At 36.4% G+C, this 19,439-nt stretch overlaps 1 protein-coding gene across 1 annotated transcript in view; it reads right to left on the reverse strand.

Moving 5' to 3' along the window:
* The window catches only part of CAMK4 (calcium/calmodulin dependent protein kinase IV), an 88,120-nt gene extending 69,550 nt beyond the window's left edge, over positions 1-18,570 (reverse strand). The window contains exons 1-3 of the mRNA XM_026052855.1: positions 18,497-18,570; positions 4,145-4,207; positions 3,437-3,519 (exon numbers count right to left, since the gene is read on the reverse strand). Of these exons, the coding sequence (XP_025908640.1) occupies positions 3,437-3,519; positions 4,145-4,207; positions 18,497-18,511 (161 nt within the window). The 5' untranslated portion in view covers positions 18,512-18,570. The remainder of the gene's footprint in view (positions 1-3,436; positions 3,520-4,144; positions 4,208-18,496) is intronic.
* Between the last annotated feature and the right edge of the window lie 869 nt (positions 18,571-19,439).

Raw genomic sequence — 19,439 nt, forward strand, 5'->3', positions numbered from 1 at the left:
TTCCTTCCTTCCTTCCTTCCTTCCTTCCTTCCTCCCTCCCTCCCTCCCTCCCTCTCTCTCAAGGTTCTCATAACAACAACAAAAACATAATGGCTATGTTCTGAACTCTGGCTGCATGGCATGCCTGGTTATGACAACAACTTGATAGGGAAGATGTGAAAGTGAGGTGAAAAGTGGCCTTTGGTTGTGTCTTTTTCTCCAGTCCTGCAATTTCCTATCCGCAAGGATACTTCAAACAACCTTTAGTAGAGATTGTAGCAGCTTTAGATTTCCTTTCATTTAAACTGCTTCTTGAAAGTCCTTCAAGGACCATGCTGGTACACAGAGAAAGCAGAGTAAAACTATCCGTGATCATTCTACCATGTACTTGAGCTGATATGCTATTTTTGTTATGCTTTAGCCTTTTCAGTAAGGACTTGCCCCAGCAAGGATGTGTGACAGCAGCCTGCCCTCAGTATTTTGGCAGGGTGTGAAACACTGCCATATGCTGCTTAACACACTGCAGCTGGGTCACTCAGCAGAACAGGAGAGTTGTCCCTCAGTGCCCTGTCGAAATACCTCTCTTTTAAATGCACTTACAGCATGCATGACTGAAAGAGGAGGGCCAAATAAACATCAAAGTCCTAAAACACAGGACTTGGGAGAAGGTATTAGGAAACAGCTGAAGCCTCAGTTCATTCAGAGCTAGCATACCTTTCTCTAAGCTTTGTATTCATTTCGTATACAGATTTGTCCTCAAAAGTCTTTTGTTATTGCGCACTTACTAAGATAACAAAAGTCATTGCACAAACATTCTGTTTTATAAAACCTTTCAAATTGGGGGTAGACTTAAATTTGTTATGTTTGGGACAGTGGAATTTTGCACTAGATTAGGACCTAGAATGGGATTTATAAGGTATGCAAGACAGATTTCCCTTAGAAAAATAATCTTTAGAAAACCAGTCTTATTTCAGCTCCATTAATTGAGATGTGAAATGGCTGGTTTTGGTTGGAAATATCTCCTTTCAGATAACACAGTTGAAAAACTGTCACAATGAAGACTCATTTTAAACATAACATAGATGATTTCATGGAAATATTAAATATGGTGAAGGAAGTGAATAACTTTATTACCCAGAACTTCTATGTTAGACGGGCATGAAACTAGCTTTGCATAAATAACACTAATATGATTCTAGAAAACTAATCAGATCTTTATAAAGCCATTCATAAAGGCATTTATAAAGTCATCTTCACAATAAGGGGAAGCAAGATCCTCATCAGCAAATCAAATACTATGCAAAAAAAGAATGGAAATCTTGAATGGCAGAAAGAGCAGTAAAATAGTTGATGTAGAAAGTAGCTGCATATTACAGTAAGGAAACCAGATGCATTTGTGCAACAGGTCCACTGTTGCCATTTGCTGACAGCTAATTTGGAAGAGGCAGGAGAGTAACTCCTTCAAGGTACAGAGTTTACTTTGCTGCTTTCTTAAAACCCTTGGTAGACCCACAAACAAAGAGGAGAGAACATGCAAGGGCTCTTGGAAAACTAGAACATTTCTCTCAGGCATGAGAGAAAGACATATAAAATGAAAAGACAAGATGTGAGAGAGGAAACTTGCCTTATGGAAGAAAGGCTGAATAATCCCTCACTAAAACTCAGAAGGCAGTCACTGTTCAGCACAGTGACAGCATTAATCCTTCAGCCTCACTGAAAGAAAGGGACAGCTAACATTTAATTCATGCTTTTAGTGCAAAAAATCCAGACTGCATAGTTCTATTAAATTATTTTCAGACTAAAGTTGAAGAGTGAAGTTATTTCTCTATTGCTGTCTTTAGCAGCTAAAGATACTTTTTTAAAATTTTTCCAAATCACAAATCAGATAGGGATGTATTGCCAAAATTTTCAGTTCTCTTGTATGGAGTGTGCTTAATTCAGAGGAGTTCACTGATGATATTAGTTCTTGTTCTTAGCATCACAAGGGGGCACCGCAATTCTGAGAAGTGACAGAACAGCTTTGCTTCTGTTCTAGGCACATCCTGAGGTTTTTAACAGCTAAACTCATGGATTATACGCACAATTTTGGGGACTGATAAATCCCAAGGACTCAAATCCTATAATCTCAGCCCAAGCAGAAGATTACAGAATGTTGAAAATGTCATAATGCTAAATCCAAGCTCCATATAGTAACACAATTCCCCGTCCTGGATCACGTGCAAGGTTCCATTTCTAGCTCTTCTACCAAACATATGGTCCGTGCTCAGAAAGCAGTCCTTTTACTGGCATATTTTTTATTTTTCATTGACAAACACTTCCCATCAGAGACTCTTGTGCAGTACCCAGCTTTCCTGAAAAACAGTTTATCTGAAACCATGTGCATATACTGAGGGCTATGTAAAAGTAAGACATCTTGCAAAGAGTCCTTTCTAGCTGAGGACGGGGAACTTGTTGTTTTGCTTGCAGCACATCTCTTCTCTTTCTACTGTATATTGCATTAGCAGGCACCTTACTTCAGTTGGAATTAAAGATGTTACAGAAGGAGTTACTTGGTACATTTCGGAAATAGCTCATTTCAAGGTTGTAGCTATGAGCATAATACAAAGAAAGGTACGTTTTTGTTTTCTCAAAGAGCCTTTCAGACCATTTCTTCAATGCATGTTTATGTAACAATCCACTGCAATACTAAAATTTAATTATAGAAGAAGGAAGATTAAATAACTCATCCTTGAACGATTTGGAAAGCACTACAGCTTCCTTAGATTGCTTCACTGAATTAACTGGCTTACCCAAGCCAGTATTAAATGCTTTTATATATAAATATAAATGTATATATTTTCACTTGTTTTAAGAGAACAAATGCCTAACATTAAAATACTGTCCCCAACAATATTACCTTCTTTTCATTTTATACATATGCATCTACACTACAAGAATGTGCAGCTTTAGGAGCAAATTACTTTCAGAACATAATACCTATCTTGCAAAATGCTTCTAACAAAAGCAGAATTGTTATGAATACAATTAATGCCAAACAGTCTTTCTTTTTTTGTCACTCCTGCTTACCATCCTTTTAATCTGATGTAGTGCTGCTCTCCTGGCTGGCTGATTGCCACTTCCCACATTTTACATGCTGACTTGCCAGTGTAATTTTGCCCGTTTTTCCCTCTTTTTGCCTGGTCCAGCACACTCTGACACCACCCACTTTCCTTTAACAGTACAAGCTTTTTCAAATTTGCTAATAGTTTCCTCCATTTTCAACTCATTTTGTCCTTAGAAAAGTCCTCCTAATTCTAACATTTCCCAACACGAATTTGAAGCCAACTCCTGCAGCTATTTATGCATGTGAATAAACCGTATGTTGATGAAATAACACCAGTAATTAGTAACATAGGGACTGTGTGCAAAGGAGAAGCCTTGTGCACTGCGCAAAACGAGGTGCATACAGGCCACTCACCTGTCAAACAGCTCGCCACCTGTGACCAGTTCCAGAACAAGACTGATTTCTGTAGGGGTCTCAAATATCTCCTTCAGTTTTATCTGGAAAAAAAAAAAAAAAAGAAAACCAAAATGATTCATCTATGCAATTGCTGAGCACTGATACCACAGGACCTATTGAAGGAAACAGACTACATCAAGTAAAGCAAAAGATGTGACCAACTGAAACTGGTGTGTTACTGGCTTTCAGTTTAGCAATTTATTGAAAACATTTTTTTCTTTTACTGATTTTGTCTATTCTGCATTCTCTTTCTGTTGCTGTCATACTCTTCCTACCTCAGCAAACTCTCTGTAACACATGAAGTTTAGAAACTGCTTTCTTTAGTGCCTGTCAACACCTGTCTGACAATGTTTCAGAGCAAGCTGAATGTAAAACCTTCCCCATCCTCCACAGGCTGACAACACCATATCCTCCTCCATTTACAGAATTTGTTTTGCACAGTTTTTCATTTTATTCAGCCAGAACATCAACAGTTTGTTTTAAAGAATAAGAATGATTTTACAGTCTTGCATAAAAAGGCTCTAATGTGCCTATGAGGAAAATATTAAACTTTAGCTGAAGGTTCTCATAAGCCTGTATATGTAAACTACAGCAGTCAATATGGAGCTCTTAGGAACAGAAGGTATTTTTAAAAAGAACACAAGAATGGAACATAGCTAAACTTACAATGTTTGGATGTGAAAGGCGAAGCAGCACTCCTATTTCTGTGCGGACAATTTTCTTGTCTACCTGGTTAAAAGTAGGGGGGAAAAAGCGAAAAATTGATTTATCTGTTCATCATAAAACTTTCAGCTGCATCACAGGATGTATCTATGAACGGCAGTTTCCCCTTTCTCTTAGGGGAAAAAGTAAGATACAAAAACCAAACATAATGTAAGGAGCCATTTTCCTTTATTGTGAGACAGTTACCAGAACAGAAAAAAACATGTGTTTCTAGCAAAACATTCCCAAATGTACACATAAACATGTAGAAATAAAATATCGGAAAGATATGTGAAAAAAGGCAAATTTCCTATATTTATTTAAATTTTGCTCTTGTCCTGCACACCTGTATTTCATTTGGTGCAATTTACACCAAAACCAAATCTTTCCAGCACACCGTGATCAACAGTTGTATTAGACAGCCTAAGAGAAAAGTCTGTTTTACCAGCTCCCAATACAATGTATGTACCTAAGTAGTTTAACATCCAGAGAAGAAGCGATGCAAGCATCCAGCATTCCTCAGCCTCAGAAAGGTTAAAAGGCTTTAATTTTCACTTGCTACAGGAAAAAAATAGAAAAAGATATATTTTTGCAAAATACTATCCTTTTGGTTGAAACTTAGGGAGGATTAACCCTTCTCTTTCATTCTCTCCTCAAACTGCACAGTCTTTCAAGGTTCAGGCTCAAAATCTGGTGCCCTTGGTGCTATTTGGTTACTTCTCAGAACAAAGACCAGAGGAGTATTTCATTCATCAGACAGAACCTCTCAACTTGAGTGCTTAAACATAGAAGAATCATTTTGCAATCAATACATTTACAAAGAAAATATCTTTGTAACAAGCATGCACAAACTCAAGAGAAATCCTATGCTGATGAAAATCATTAATGTATTTCTTCCGCAGCACTCTTCATCCAGCAAGTTAAGGGACTAAGTTCTCCCAAATTGCTGACACAGATGAACTTGCATTGAACGTGCTTGTTTATTTTGCTAATTAAAGGTTTCCAGTAAACACAATTCTTTTTTTTTTTTTTTTTACAGTACGTACGGAATTAACTGTTACCTAAAACTCTAAAAGGAATATAGAAATACTTCAAATTCTCAGAAGACTTATGCTAAAAGAAAAAAAGAAAGAAAAAAGAAAGAAAAAAAAAAGAAATTCCTGGAAGCTGAAAAGTACATTGCAGTATTTTAGTTTTCTAGAGATAATGAAAGTCAGATTCAGGATTGCAGAGAGATTTACTGAAAGAAAATGTGATTCACCCCTTGGGTGTACATGTGTAAATCAGAAGCAGTTCCAAGATAGCAGTTCTACAGTGCTGTAGAAGCGGTGGAAATGAATAATTAGACACTTAGTGCTTTCTTGAAACTGACATTTATCTGTTTCGAGTGACTTTGGCAGGAAGCAAAAAGAAAGAAAAAACAACTTTGAGCAGATATGATGAATCAGAGAAGTAGTAGAAAGCAAAAATTAAACACGACTCAAATAATCTATTTTCTGAATATCTTATTGGAGATAAAAAAACATGATCAATAACTAAATATCTCTCAGCACTTGCAGCACACTCTGTATGGGAAAGAGCCCAAATGTTGTCTTTCCCACACAGTTTTCTTAAAATGCTATGAGCACAGCCTATCCATTTTGACTCCTGTGAAGAGGCCTCCCACGGGTTCAAAACCCTCTTGACATTAGTGACTTTTCATCTCTGCATTACTTGCTTGAGTGAAAATGTACAGCCAGAGGCCCAGAAAGCTCACCCTGGTCCCTTCGGAATCACAAGATGCAGACGATGGAGAGAATAATATAACTGGATTCATATGCTTCGTACAAGGCTTCTGTGTCTCATATAGGATCAGAAAAACTAACGCAGTAATGCATGGACAGCTATCCTCCTCCCCATGAAAATTGTTTAGGTTTGAGCTGCTTACCTCCTCCAGAAGGACTGGTACAAACTGAACAAGCTACAGTTTGTTTTCTCTTGTTTCAAAAATGTTCATGCGTCAAGAATATCTGGCAATAAGCATGTAATATGCTGTCCAAATCCTAAAGATGTTTCCTTTTGGCTCTAAGGGAGTATTACTGAGAAATGATTATGGCCTCTTCTTCTATAGCTGGTGGCAACAAATTAAGCAAAAAAGAGTGATCTGAGACTCACTTTGGACTCCTTGCTTTCCTACAAAATTACTCTGTGATCACAGGCAACTCTCTCTGTTTTTGAGCACTTACCCTGAAGAATAACTCTCATAATACTTCCTCTGGGTGCTATGAGGAAATTTTATCTAATACTTTGGGATGTTTTAGATGTAATAGCAAACTAGCAATACATAGATGCTTAGCAATACTAAATATTTATAAGCATCCTGCAAAATAGCCTTTGGATAGTTATTACAACAGAAGTACTTACATGTAGGTGACTGAATCATTTTATAGTAAAAGCAGGATCCCACCTAGTCTATATCATTATAGAGAACCTGTTTTTTCATTTACTTTTATGCTCTTCTCTTACACAAACATAGAACTATATGAATAATTACCTTATTTCAGTTCCTTCCAACAAAGTGTCCCTCCTTGTGTCAGCTCCAAACTTGCCTTAGTTGTTTACCTGGGTCACAAATACTAGGGCACTAATATTCCTGAGATAAACCATTTGTTAGGGTCACAGTCATGCCATTTCTCCCTGCTCCATATGATACTTCTGTAGGAGTACCTTTTTTTAAAAAAAGTGTAGTTTTCCAAAAGAGTGTTGCTACAAACTTTGGGGAAATGCAAGTATGCTTGGACAGATCAAATACTGTGATATGATTTTGCAGATTTAATATCTGACCTGCAAACTATTTATCTTTGTCTCTTTTTTTTCTTTTATCTTAAATTTCAGACATGTCTTGGTTCTATGCGTTTATCAATTATTCTTGTACAAGCTTTCTTTGTTCTTTGTCTCTTATCTCTGCTAAACATACGAGTGTACACTTTTGGTCAGATGTTTCATTAGTATGATTTGATTCTGACTTACAAGATAGCTTTTCTCTGTGTGAAGAACTTACATATTAGTTCTGATTCATTTTGTGCAGACGTCACATTTGGGTGATTTTAACACTGGTGAAATTCTATGGAACTGTATCTTCCATTTGCAAGCAATCAAAAGGCATTTTCTGTGATGGGCCTAAGAAATAGCATTCTGCCTTTCTCTTGTGGTATGTCCACTTCGATTTTAGTAGCGCTTTTTCAGGTCACCTTGCCAAAATTATTTAATCTGTTCCTCACCAGTGATCTTAGGCATGAAGTCTCTACTGTCCTTAGATACAAATTCGTAAGAATTCACAGGATCATAAGAATGGTTTGTGATTATTAAGACTTACACTTACGTGCTTCTGCCTATGGCTTCTCTGTGCAGCCATCTTCATGAAGTGCTAAAACACAATAAGCTAGCAAGCATGATCTTGAGTAGTGATACAGTACTACCTAGTTTTCCTGTATGTAGTGTCCCCCCCGTCCCCTTACCCAAAATAAGTAAAGAAGCTGCGACTGCAGCACAGGTAGGCATGTGCAGGCTGGCTTTTAAGCAATCAGCTAAGGTAGCCACAGCCTCACGGTGATCCAAGTTCACTAGGCAGATGGTGGTGCAATATGCCCATTCGAAACGGTGATCATTTGTCCTGTTTCCAGGCAGACAAAGGATTAATAGTTTTAATAGAGTACTATATACATAATGAAGCCAAGGCCCAGAAAGTTAGGGCAACATCTGAAAATGCGGGTGAATGAAACTATCCACCCTCTTAATTTACACTAAGCTATCGCCATAGAAATGTCATTATTTCTGAATGTGTTAGCATTTTTCTCTGCAGTTATTTCATTTCTCTTGTACTAGTAAATTAAATGTTTTATAGACACAGTTTTAATACAGGATCTTTGATGCTGGTCTGTCAGTGAAGCAGCACCAGACCTATAATCAATCATCCTAATTTGTTAACCTCAAATTACTTCAGCAAGGGAAAGTGCTGGAATATCTTAAAAAATAAAGTGGAAATTCTTTTTTTTTTTTTTTTTACTTTATCATTATATTATCTTCTTATAGTTTAATTGAAATATTAAAGACTACACACATACATGCTATCAAGAAAGAGGGTTGCTTATTTTCTTCTGGTCTAAAATGTCTATTACCAAGTTCTCAATGATTATGCAATGGGCCACTGGGTTACTAGTTCTCATGAAATGTCAAGAAAGGAGAAATCAAGTTGCCAAATGTGAACTCAAATAAAACTTATAATTCCTTCCTAAGAGAAGGATTTAAAATATGCATTTTTTGTTTTAGCCTTTTTTTTAATTGTCAAAGTATTCTATATAACAAGAAATTCTACTTTAATTCTAGCCACTTTCAGAGATACTCATACATATAATATCTTCCTCAAATGCCTTTCAGACTTCAGGAATAAAAAGACTTTAAAGAAAATTTTTGAATGTATGTGCTACAACTCCACATAGACACACAGCCTGTTTTTTCCTAACCTGTACAAACCTGGATAGTACCATTGAAACAGATGCATCTGAACTGGTTTACAAACAGTGGAAGATCTGGATGTCAGCTTTCATCATAAATAATAAACAATATTGGAGGGATACAAAAGGCAGTATAGCAGGAAAAAAAAATAGATGCTTTGATCCAAGCTATCTTTTTAATCTATTCTGTGGCAATTTAGCAACCAGTGAAGCAGTGGACAGAGGGTAAATTCTGCATCAAGAGAGCTGACCCTTCTGAAATAAAGGATTACCTCTTTGTTCTAAATGGGGCATTTAACATCAGCCTCCAGTGACTTGCTTCTCTGGGTTAACTTTTATTGGATAAAAATGAATTTCAGAAATAAAGACTTCCTCCTTTGTTTTAGTGGCCCTTCTTGCTTGACCTCCTCAGCAAGGTCAGCAGCTCTCTTTGCAAGGCAGTAACCTTTGTACTCACAGTGGTGTAACATTTTCTTTAACAAAAAAAGTTTCTTTTTTTTTTTTTTTTTTTTTTTTTTTTGTCTTTAAATCTTGGTAGACTATTTTGGGTCTATTCAAGCTGTACATGAGGTCCCTAAGGAAGAAAAAAAAATTCAAACAATATAATAAAGCACAGAGGTAATTGCACATTCCTGCAATATCGTATATAAACTCTGTAGGGATTTTTGCTGAGAATTTTTATAGAGATATGGTAAAGCAACTTGTATTATTAATACAAAAACATTTATTAGAGCTCTAGTTATTAGAGAAAATAATATTTTCTATCTTTAGGTGCTAAGTGAAAGGAAAGAAAAATGTAGTATCTGTATATGATAGTGTGTTGAATGTCCATTTGTCAAAATACAGTTACATAGCAAGGCACTTCACTTTGGCAGAGATGTCATCAGATGGATAATGATGATTTGCAGGATTGAAGGATAGACTTCAACATAGTAAACTGCTTGCTGATGTATTATAATTAACAGGCCCTGCACTCTGTAACACCAGCTTTTAAAGGTAAAGCTGATCAGACTCACATAATATTATCCAAAGGCACCCGCGTCTTTGTGGGTGGATTCTATTGCCCACCAGTCTCAGCTCAGTGGTATCACAAAGGGATGCAGAGTGGATCCTGTGGCATTTACAGCTTCGACTATGCTGGTGACTTGCAATAACACATTTTACAACTGAGTTCAAAAGAAGCTACATGTTAAATGAGCTGACCTTATTATACATCGTGGTTTGTTGCACTAATTTGGTTGTTATTTCTGGTCCTGACTCATTTATATACAGATTTCTGCAGATACATTTGATAAATGTTGAGCACTTTATGCAAGCAGATTTCAGGCTATTAGGTATTCATGCACTGTTCATTTCAGCTATTTACTATTTATAGTGTGACACTGGTATTGTTGCAGTTCTCAGGGCCGGGTGGAGATTTTTTAAAGCAGAAGAAAAATGTGTAGATCAAAAGGCAAGGATAATTTTCCATTCTCAAGTACCCTTGTTTATAAGATTTTTTAGAAAACTTGTCCTTGCCATTTTCTTGTCCATCCTTACCTTTCCTTTATACATTTTCACATTTAAAACTTACTTTCAGGTAAAAATTTGTTGAGCTAGCTCATAATCTACCTCATGCAACCATTTCTGGGTAGCTGACATTCTGTGTAAAGGCTGCATCCCGACCTGTAAACCATATTGCCACTTCTCTCGAGTGTCTAGCTTGGCAGCAGTTTCTCTAGAAACCAAGAATTGTTAGGTAGTAGGACATATCCTTACCTTAAACTACTCTAATGTGTTTGGACTCCTCAAAGGAGTCATAATGATGTTAAATATGGTATAGCCAAATGTAGTAGCCCAAGATGACGCTTGCTGGTACTTAAGTAACTGTACAAAAATGCTAAGCTAATGTACATAGCCATATTAATGATTCATATGATCCTTCAAGGTTACTCAATGATTAAGTCTGATACACCAGTGCCATCATAAGTATGGTAAATTTTATCCTTAATACCGAGTTATGCCAGGCAAGCACACAAATGTTCTACCACTCCATTTTATAAGCAATAACATAGATAATGATTGAGGAAGGCCTGGCTGCAAGTCTGGTGACCAGCTGAGACTGATTTGCTCAAAATACATTAGGCAAGATAAAATTCTGAGAATTTCATGAGTGGAGTACCAGTCTTGTGTGTGTCCTCTAATGAAGCACTCAGAATCTCAGCACTGGTTCTTTTAAGACATCTAGACAAGATGACTTGCAGTGTCCTTATCTAGTCCCTTCAGATTAGTCTTCTGAGACATGCATCAGCCACAGTTCATGGCAATGAGGTGTTCCCTAAGTCGCTTTAGTGTCATTTGGTAGTAACTCTACACCTACAGTTAGTGATTGAGGCCTTGTCCCCGAAACTGCTTAAAACATACAAGTTACATACTTTAACTGGTACATACTGGTTGAAGTTTCAAATGCCTGTTAATGCAATATATGCAAACTATAATGGAATAGTTTGCTGGAAATAAACAATAATACTAGAAGGCTGCTTACAAAGAAGGAGAAGGAATAACTTTTTTGGCTTTTTTTGCATTTATGGAAAATCATTTATTTAGTTTTTATTTTTTCATAAGGAAGTACTACTCAAATGGAGAGCTAGTTCAGTTTGGCCCAAAGTTACAATAATCCTCACCCGTATACAGTAACCCTGCAGCTATTACCATCAAATATTCAGCTTGTACTGCACTTTTGTTCCAGTCTTTAGGAATGCTTTGACCACGTGACACATGCCACAGAGATCGGAGAGCAATGCTGGCTTCATGATTTTTTGAAGGCTCTTCTATAACTTGTGCTCACAGGTCTTGCTGTGCATACAGCTGTTGTTTTACCTTCCACCTCCACATTTCTATTTCTGCCTACCTGTGTCCTTTTTTAATGGGCAAAAAATAAAAGGAATAAAAGCCAAAGAAGACATATTTTATCTTGAAATATACCAGTGAGCCCAATCAGTTTGAAAAATAAGTAAACGATGATTACCAAGTTCCTATTAAAATAACTGCTGTCTTACAAAACTGCATTGGATTTGACTCTCTGAGAGGCTGGAGAGGGACTGACTGCAGGCCAGAGGAATGAATCCAGGATGCAAGTCATATTCTGTCCCTGTTTTATTCCAGTAACAGAATTGCCAGCCGCACAGAGAATGCTGTCATTTGTCTTCTGCTCTTTTCTCTTCATTTTTGTACATGCACCTAGCTTTCCCTTATATTTTTTGTTTGTTTGATGGTATAAAAGAAGAAAACTCAGTCTCTCTCCCCTAATATTAATAGTAATTCATTCTATAGGATCCCAAAAGAGAGTTTTTGAAAATTATGGTATCCTGAAACACAAGAGGAGGAGATATTCCCAAATTTCCAGTGCAAACCCTGTGGAGAGGCTGCCTACACACAAATCCTGTCTTCCCTCCAGGACAGCTCCAAAGGCATTTTACTATACTGTCTTTAACGCTATGTAAATAGCAAAGGGTTTCTAAAGAAGAGGATTATAATCTCAGGATAGACTAATATTTACTTCTGCTTCAGACAGACTATTACTTAGCTCTGCCCTTTTGCAGGCCTGAAGCTTTGGTTTTGGTGTTAAATAGCCCATCATGCAGTAACATCTTTCATGCCAATTCCCATTCTTATTGCTCTACAAATACGTACAAACCAGACTCCACAGTTTTGCTAGACATGCTTAAAGCCATGGAGAAGAAAACACTGTGGTCAGGAGCAAAATATCTATGGATGGGTTGGTGAAGGAAGAAAACCAGCTCAGATTGTTACATCAAAAGTTTTCTTAAATTATTCAAACTGAAACATGTGCATGTGAAACTCATTCCATTTTTAACAGAATTAACAAAATAAAGGATATTATTTAGTCTCTTGGGACTTGTTACATGAAAGTCCTCCTTAATTTACTCAAGCCTAAACATATGCATGTGACAATTATTTCATTTTTCATTGGATTCATAGTCTAAAGGATATTATTTAGCCTCTCAGGATTTGCTCAGCAATGCAAATTATTCAGTAGGCCAAGCTTCCTTGAACTGCACAAGGAGTTGAGCTTTTCGTTTCCCTCTTTTTAGTAATTTGCCTTTCTACTTCCAAAAAATAAGCTGTGAATGCCAGAAATGAATTAGCTAATTACGTGTAAATTAAATGCAGTGGGAAAAAAAGGAGACATAATACATACTCTCTACTTTTGACTTACCCTAGGAGATGACTTATTCATGAAGAACATTTTATCTAAACAGTGACAAGTAAAAAATATTGTTCTACATAAAGGGATTTTTAAGTATCATCTGCATAACAATGAAATATAATATAACACATTGTAGTGCAGATTATAACTAAATTACTTAAGAACTAATAAATTGTTAAATAACCTTCTGTACACAGAACACTTTTTTCAGATATACAATGAGATTTTTTTTCTTTTTCCAAAGGACGCTCTTGAAATAGAGACAAAAAATTGTTTTTTGCTTTCCAAGGACTGAAATAGCATATTACTAAGATTTTTTTTTCATTAACATTTCCACTTTTATTAAATCAGTTCTAACTTGACGGTTTATAAGACAAAAACCAACTGGAATCTTACTGAAGAAAAAATATGCTTTTAGTTGGCTATTCTTTGCCTGTGTAGATAGAAAAACAAAGAAATATTTCTGTGCCTCTATACACACTGTACATTTCATGGATTTAATTTATATTTAGAAGCAGCTTGAAATAACTACTGAAACTGCAATAAGAGTACTCAGAAAATACTAACTATGAAAAATATGAGTGCTTACTCAACCTCTGTGCTACACTGAAGTTGTGCATTACAGTTAAGAACAACTGAAAGATTTCTTTTTTATTTGAGAACTGAATTTTTAATGAAGAATGTCAGTTTTGTGAGAAAAACATTGTCTTTAAATATAAACACATTCATGTATTTAGAGGGATATTCTGACACTAGAAAACTGAAGAAAAAAGAACTACTGCTATAGTACTTCAGGCAAATGAGAGTATTTATCTCAGGCTTTTTCTTCTGTGGGCCAGACTTAACACTTCCTCTCATATAGCAGTTTAGAGAGAGTGCTCTCAATTGCAATATCACATGACATATATGGTCTAGTTACAGAGCCCATAGATACTGAGATTAGAGGAACACGGAGTCAAGAGCATTCAAACTGTAGTCCCATAACGCCAGAAAATAAAATTTTTCATTTCATAGCCACAAAAAGACACTTTTTTTCCCTCAACAAGTCAACAAAGGTCTTGTTTTATTAATTCTAACAGTGATTATCTCTGAGTGTGATACAAAGTCCCTAGGCCCTTTTCAAGGCAAGTATCTGTGACATTTGCCTCCTCAGTCAATTGCAAAGTTCAGCCAAGAGCAGCACTCTTCCAAGAATTCTGATTAACATTTAAATGAGCCTCTTGACCACCACTTAGCACTACATCTCACTGCAAAGCAAAATGAAAAGACCAGACAACTACACCCCTGCTTGCCATACACTGTCTACTAATGAAAAGGATTAAAAAATGGCTATCTACATCAGAAGCTAATTATGTCTTAGGAAAAAAAAAAAAAAAAAACAGCCTTCCCCCTCAAAATACCTCTACATTGTTTGATCAAAGACCCTCTCATCCTCATGACTAGTAACAAACTTCCCTGGACCAACAAAGAGCAGATGGATAGACCATTGCCAGAGCAACAGAGTTAAACATTTGCTACCCTAATATTTCAGAACGCCATAGTCAAGGTCCCTCACAACAAAAGTAATTACTCGCCTTACATCTCCTCACACCTGCATGTCACACACTTCTGGTGTGATTAGAAAGTCACTTTTAGTTTTCTACTGAATGCTGAAAAGCATGTACTCAGTTTAGACTTTTTATATTCGTTTCCACAGCCTACTATAATTTCCTTCAGGCCCTACCTCTAAATATCAACCACATGTCCAGGAGGGAGGCTCGGAAGTCTTTTACCTTCTCCTTTACTCATCCTCCTCTCTGCTCCACAGATATAAACTATTTTATGTTCTCAAATTGTCCAACTAATTAGTATAATTATTTTCAACATTTGCATACTATTTTCAACATATGGATAGCCTGAAAATAGTTGTTCTGTTTCTGATCTGAGAAAAAGTTTATGTGGCCTTGTGTGATTTTGAACTACATCAACTAGTCTTCAAAAAGAATGCTACTTCATAAAGATTGATTTTAATTAAAGTGCCTCACAGATATTAATTAAACATCACAAATCCTGTGAGGGAAGACACTCATACAGGGAAAAAAAAATGAAGTCAAAATGAGAATTCTCTAAAATAGTCTCTGTATTTGGATGCCTCATTGACTCATACACAGGGGGCCTAATGTTTCATCATGGTTAATAACTCTTATGGGACAAGATATATTAATTAAAACTTAGGAATTTTAAGCAGGCTATCCTTCAAAGCACTGCTGTGAAGCAAAATGAGTAAATACTCTCTCAATTTTATGGGTGAAGAAGTTGAAACAAAAGGAGCAAAACAACTTTCTCTTAGAAGACTACATTGTGCCAACGGCACAGTGAAGTACAGTAGGATGTATCGAGACCATCTAGACCATCTGACTTACAATTCCATGCTCCCTCCTTCAAAGCATGTTGCTTTATTGCAACAACTGCTCCCAAATTACGTCAGATACAATTGTTGGCACTTGCTAGATTTAAGATGTAGACCCCCAGTATTTCAACTTGGAAACCACAGAGCAGAGGTTGTCTGCTCTGTTTAACAGTAGCATTCGCTAACAGTAATATTCACTATGTAACAACATAGTGGATCCAAAGCTAAACAAAAATTGGGCTGAATTTAGCAAAAACAAAACAAAGGAGGAAAATGAAGCATTTTATATCAACTGTTTCAGACCAACAAAAAAAAAGGGTGAGTTTTCTTCTTTGGAAACAGTATAAAATTTTAATTAATAGTTAAGAATAACTACACTTCTACCCTGAAATAAAACATTCTCAAATTATTATTTCATTTCATTCACAAAGCTATATTTTATACAAACATATTTCCTCAATTTCTCTTTGTTAAAATACTTAGAAAAAAACAAGGTTGTACCAAAAAAACTAAGAATATTATTTTTTTAAACATATATAATAGAGAGCTACTACAGAAATTCCTAGGCACTCAGATCTCTCAACAATAGTTTGTTCTCAGAAATGGCTAATATGTCTCACCCAAATTTTACTTTCTCTTAAATGACAAAGCATTAGCCAAAATGAAAAATTAGTCTTACTATCTAAATAAAAAGAGCACTGATAGGCATTTTATTTTCTTTGCAATCTGCTTCCACTATACCATTTAGTTCAACTCGCAAAGGATCATTTGTTTCTTGGCTAAGCTGTTCCCAAGGGACAAAAATAACGACTCCTGAGGCTCTTCAAACCATAGCACCAGGGTGATCAGCAAGCACAGATCTGGAAATGTCTGTCAGTACCAGCCTGCTCCTCACAGATGACTTGCAACCCTCCCCAGAACAAGCTGTCTCTTTCCCTGATCCTCACACATTTCTTAGGGACATTCTTCTTCCCCTAGTTAGTACTGTCCTAAGCAGCATGGAAAGTTAGATAGTTTAAATAGAAAATCAGAGAACAGAAAATCTGCGCTTTCACCATTTTCCTTAGTTTTCTCTTCCTAATCTCTCAGTGCTCTCCAGTGCTCCCACATGTGCATTTGGAACCAGGAACAGTAAAAGTGGGACTGTGTGCATCAAAAATAAGTCAGCTCATCTTCCTCTTGTTTTACCCCGTTATTTTTTTTCCACAATTGTGTGATTCTGTTCTTTATGATCGCTGTTCTAAAATAACAACAAGAAACTTAAACTAATAAAAACGTTAGTATATGATTAGGACCACACTTTATTTTATACTGAGTTGTGCAAAGATGAGACACCTGCTACGAGCACACTGTTTAACACCGTTACTGCTGTCACTGATGCTGCTAACTGCATGGCCAAACTGATCTAGTGCTGCACTTGATGGCTCACACATATATGGTGGCATATTATCACCAATAATCTATTCTATCACGTGCTTAATTGTACAATAAACCCATCAATATATTAATATCTCTTGTTCTCATAAGGCAGCAAAATATCCCAGAGTGTAACAATTACACAGGAAAAACCCTATTTCATGAACTATACTCACTGGGTAGCACACTGCTCATACATATATACACACACTATACTCACTCTAATACAATACAATAAAACTTGCATTGAGTAAGATTGTAAACAATCTTACTAACATAATCAAGGCCCAACTGAGTTCAGCTATTGTTGCTGTGCAAACAATTTACGTAAGTATATTCTTATGTTCTTGTTCATTGCTTTCCCATACTTCTATCATCAAACATATAACTCACATGCTCCAAAAGTATGCTAAAAGTCTGAATTAAACAGTTCCCCAAAACAAATAGTTGGATCTAGTATGAATATGCCCATCATGAAGATGAATTAATCACGCTATAAAAAAAACAAAAATAGCAAAGATATATTTTCAAATAATGTAATTTTTCTTAGTGCATTTCAGAGTGAGAAACATGGGAGCACATTCGTAAAACATTATGGGAATCACTGGCATAGGGAACAGATAAAAACTTGAAGCTGAAGTTCTCTGCATTTCCATAGGGATAACAGAACTTAAGCAGAAGCAATGTAAACGCCTCGCATATGCTCTGCTCCCTCCACTGTACCAGATGCAGATTCAAAAGCAGCTCACAGAACTAAATTTCTAAGCCAGTTTAAAATTTGGCTTATTTTCTGAGATGAAAAATTAATGCCAACATTTTACTCATGTGGAACCTGCTCATTATGTCTTGCACAAAGACCATTCAACGTTTAGGCATGTTTACGCCTACCCACCCATCATTATGTTGCTACATGGGGACATTGCTGAACTTTATGGAATAATGGATGATTTACCATTAGAATAAACTGCATCAAAATGACTCATGAATAAAAATTATGTCCATGCCTCACTGCTTGCCAGCCTGCTCTCAAATTTCTGTTCCTCTCTATTTAGAAACAGGGATTGCTCTTCCCTATCTCCCTCTTTCTCCTGCTGCTTAAAGTCTCTCAAGCTAGTGCTAGCCTTTCCTCTTGAGGCTCTCTTCATGCCTTCTACCAACCATTCTGCAGCACACACAGAAATAACTGTTGTAGAAGTATGATATATACGGAGCTGCAAAAATAACTGACATCTCAACTGGTTCTCTTATGAGTTTTTTAACGGAAGAAAAAAAATCACTAGAAATATTTAATTCTACTGGAATCTAAGAAAAGATTTTTGGGTAGAACTGAAACAAATATCCAAATGAATTTATTTTCTGAATTGATACTTTAAAGAGTTCCTGAAAAAGCCCAGTCATGATATTTTGATATTTTTGATAATTTTGATTTTTTTTTTGATAAAATGATGGTTTGGAGCAAAAGAATGCACTAACGTGAAATGAATTTATGGAATATTTAAATGAATGAATCTGAATCTGTATCTTTTCTTTGGCAAAAAAAGAAAATAAATTTTTGTCCAAAAGAACATTTTGACCAGATCTAGGTCTATACAGAGGACGTCAAATGAAGGTACAAGCAAGATTCACAGGAATAAGACATTGTCAACAGAGTACTGCCATCTCTAAGCTGTTTTAACCATTAGGAATGGAAAAAACTCATCTGCAGAAAATACAAATCTCAGGAATATCCTCAATCTAACCTGCTCCCTCTTGACAAAGAGACCCCCACCTCTGTACAACATTCCCAAATAAAAAACAAGGAAACTTACTGTCTTCTTCAACATTTTGACGGCGTAAGGTTTCTGGGTCCCTTTCTGCCTGCATCTGTAGACAATAGATGTAGCCCCACTAAATGAAAAAAAAAAAAAAAAAAAAGAAGAAGTGTTGAACATACACCTTTTCAAATATGTCAATAAACACAATTAACTTAATTCTTTAGATGGTCACAGCTAGAACTGTATTTTCTACTTTTCCCTACTTGGAAGCAAAGAGACTTCATTTTTTTCCCCACAGAATCAACGAAAACCAGTTGACATTAGACAAGTTGCTCATTATTTGCTCATTAGACAAGTAAACTGCAGAGGTTATTTAGCCAACAGAAACAAGAGGCCAAGATACTTTATGGGTCTTTTTTTTTTTTTTTTTTTGGCTCTTGAAACATTCTGGAAGTAATGAAGAAACTGAGACATGGAGAAAAGTAATCTGGCTCCAAATCCATAACTTGCCTTTGCTAGTGCAATCCATTTGCAACAATTAGTTGAGTTTTGTGAAATAAAAGTTCATGGTGGTAATGGAGAGGAGGATAGAGTACAGGTGCCCAAGCGCCCAAACCCGACACTAGCCCAGGCAAGCAGAACCACGGGAACTGGTGGTGCTCATCCCCAGCTTTTTCACTACACTGGGTTCACATTTCCCATCTGCCTTCAAGCTGCACTCGTTCGAATGCAGCAGGGTTGAACGCTCATAACATGGAAATACAGAATTGCTAGTTGGAAGGCACTTCCCAAACACCCACATAAGGTTAGTCATTCCTCCTTGGGTAACTCACTGTGCACTGTTTGGTACTTGCTAGGAATGTACCAGTACTAAGTCCAGTTCCCACTTTTACCAGTGGTAAAAAGATGAAAAATCTTTTGATGACAAAAAAACAGATACACTAAAGTGCTGCAAATGAGCACTGGGTTTAAGACACTTCTAAATTGACCAACACTA

Source organism: Nothoprocta perdicaria, unplaced genomic scaffold (genome assembly GCF_003342845.1).
Source record: "Nothoprocta perdicaria isolate Ctin4 unplaced genomic scaffold, notPer1 scaffold_92, whole genome shotgun sequence".
NCBI lineage: Eukaryota > Metazoa > Chordata > Aves > Tinamiformes > Tinamidae > Nothoprocta > Nothoprocta perdicaria.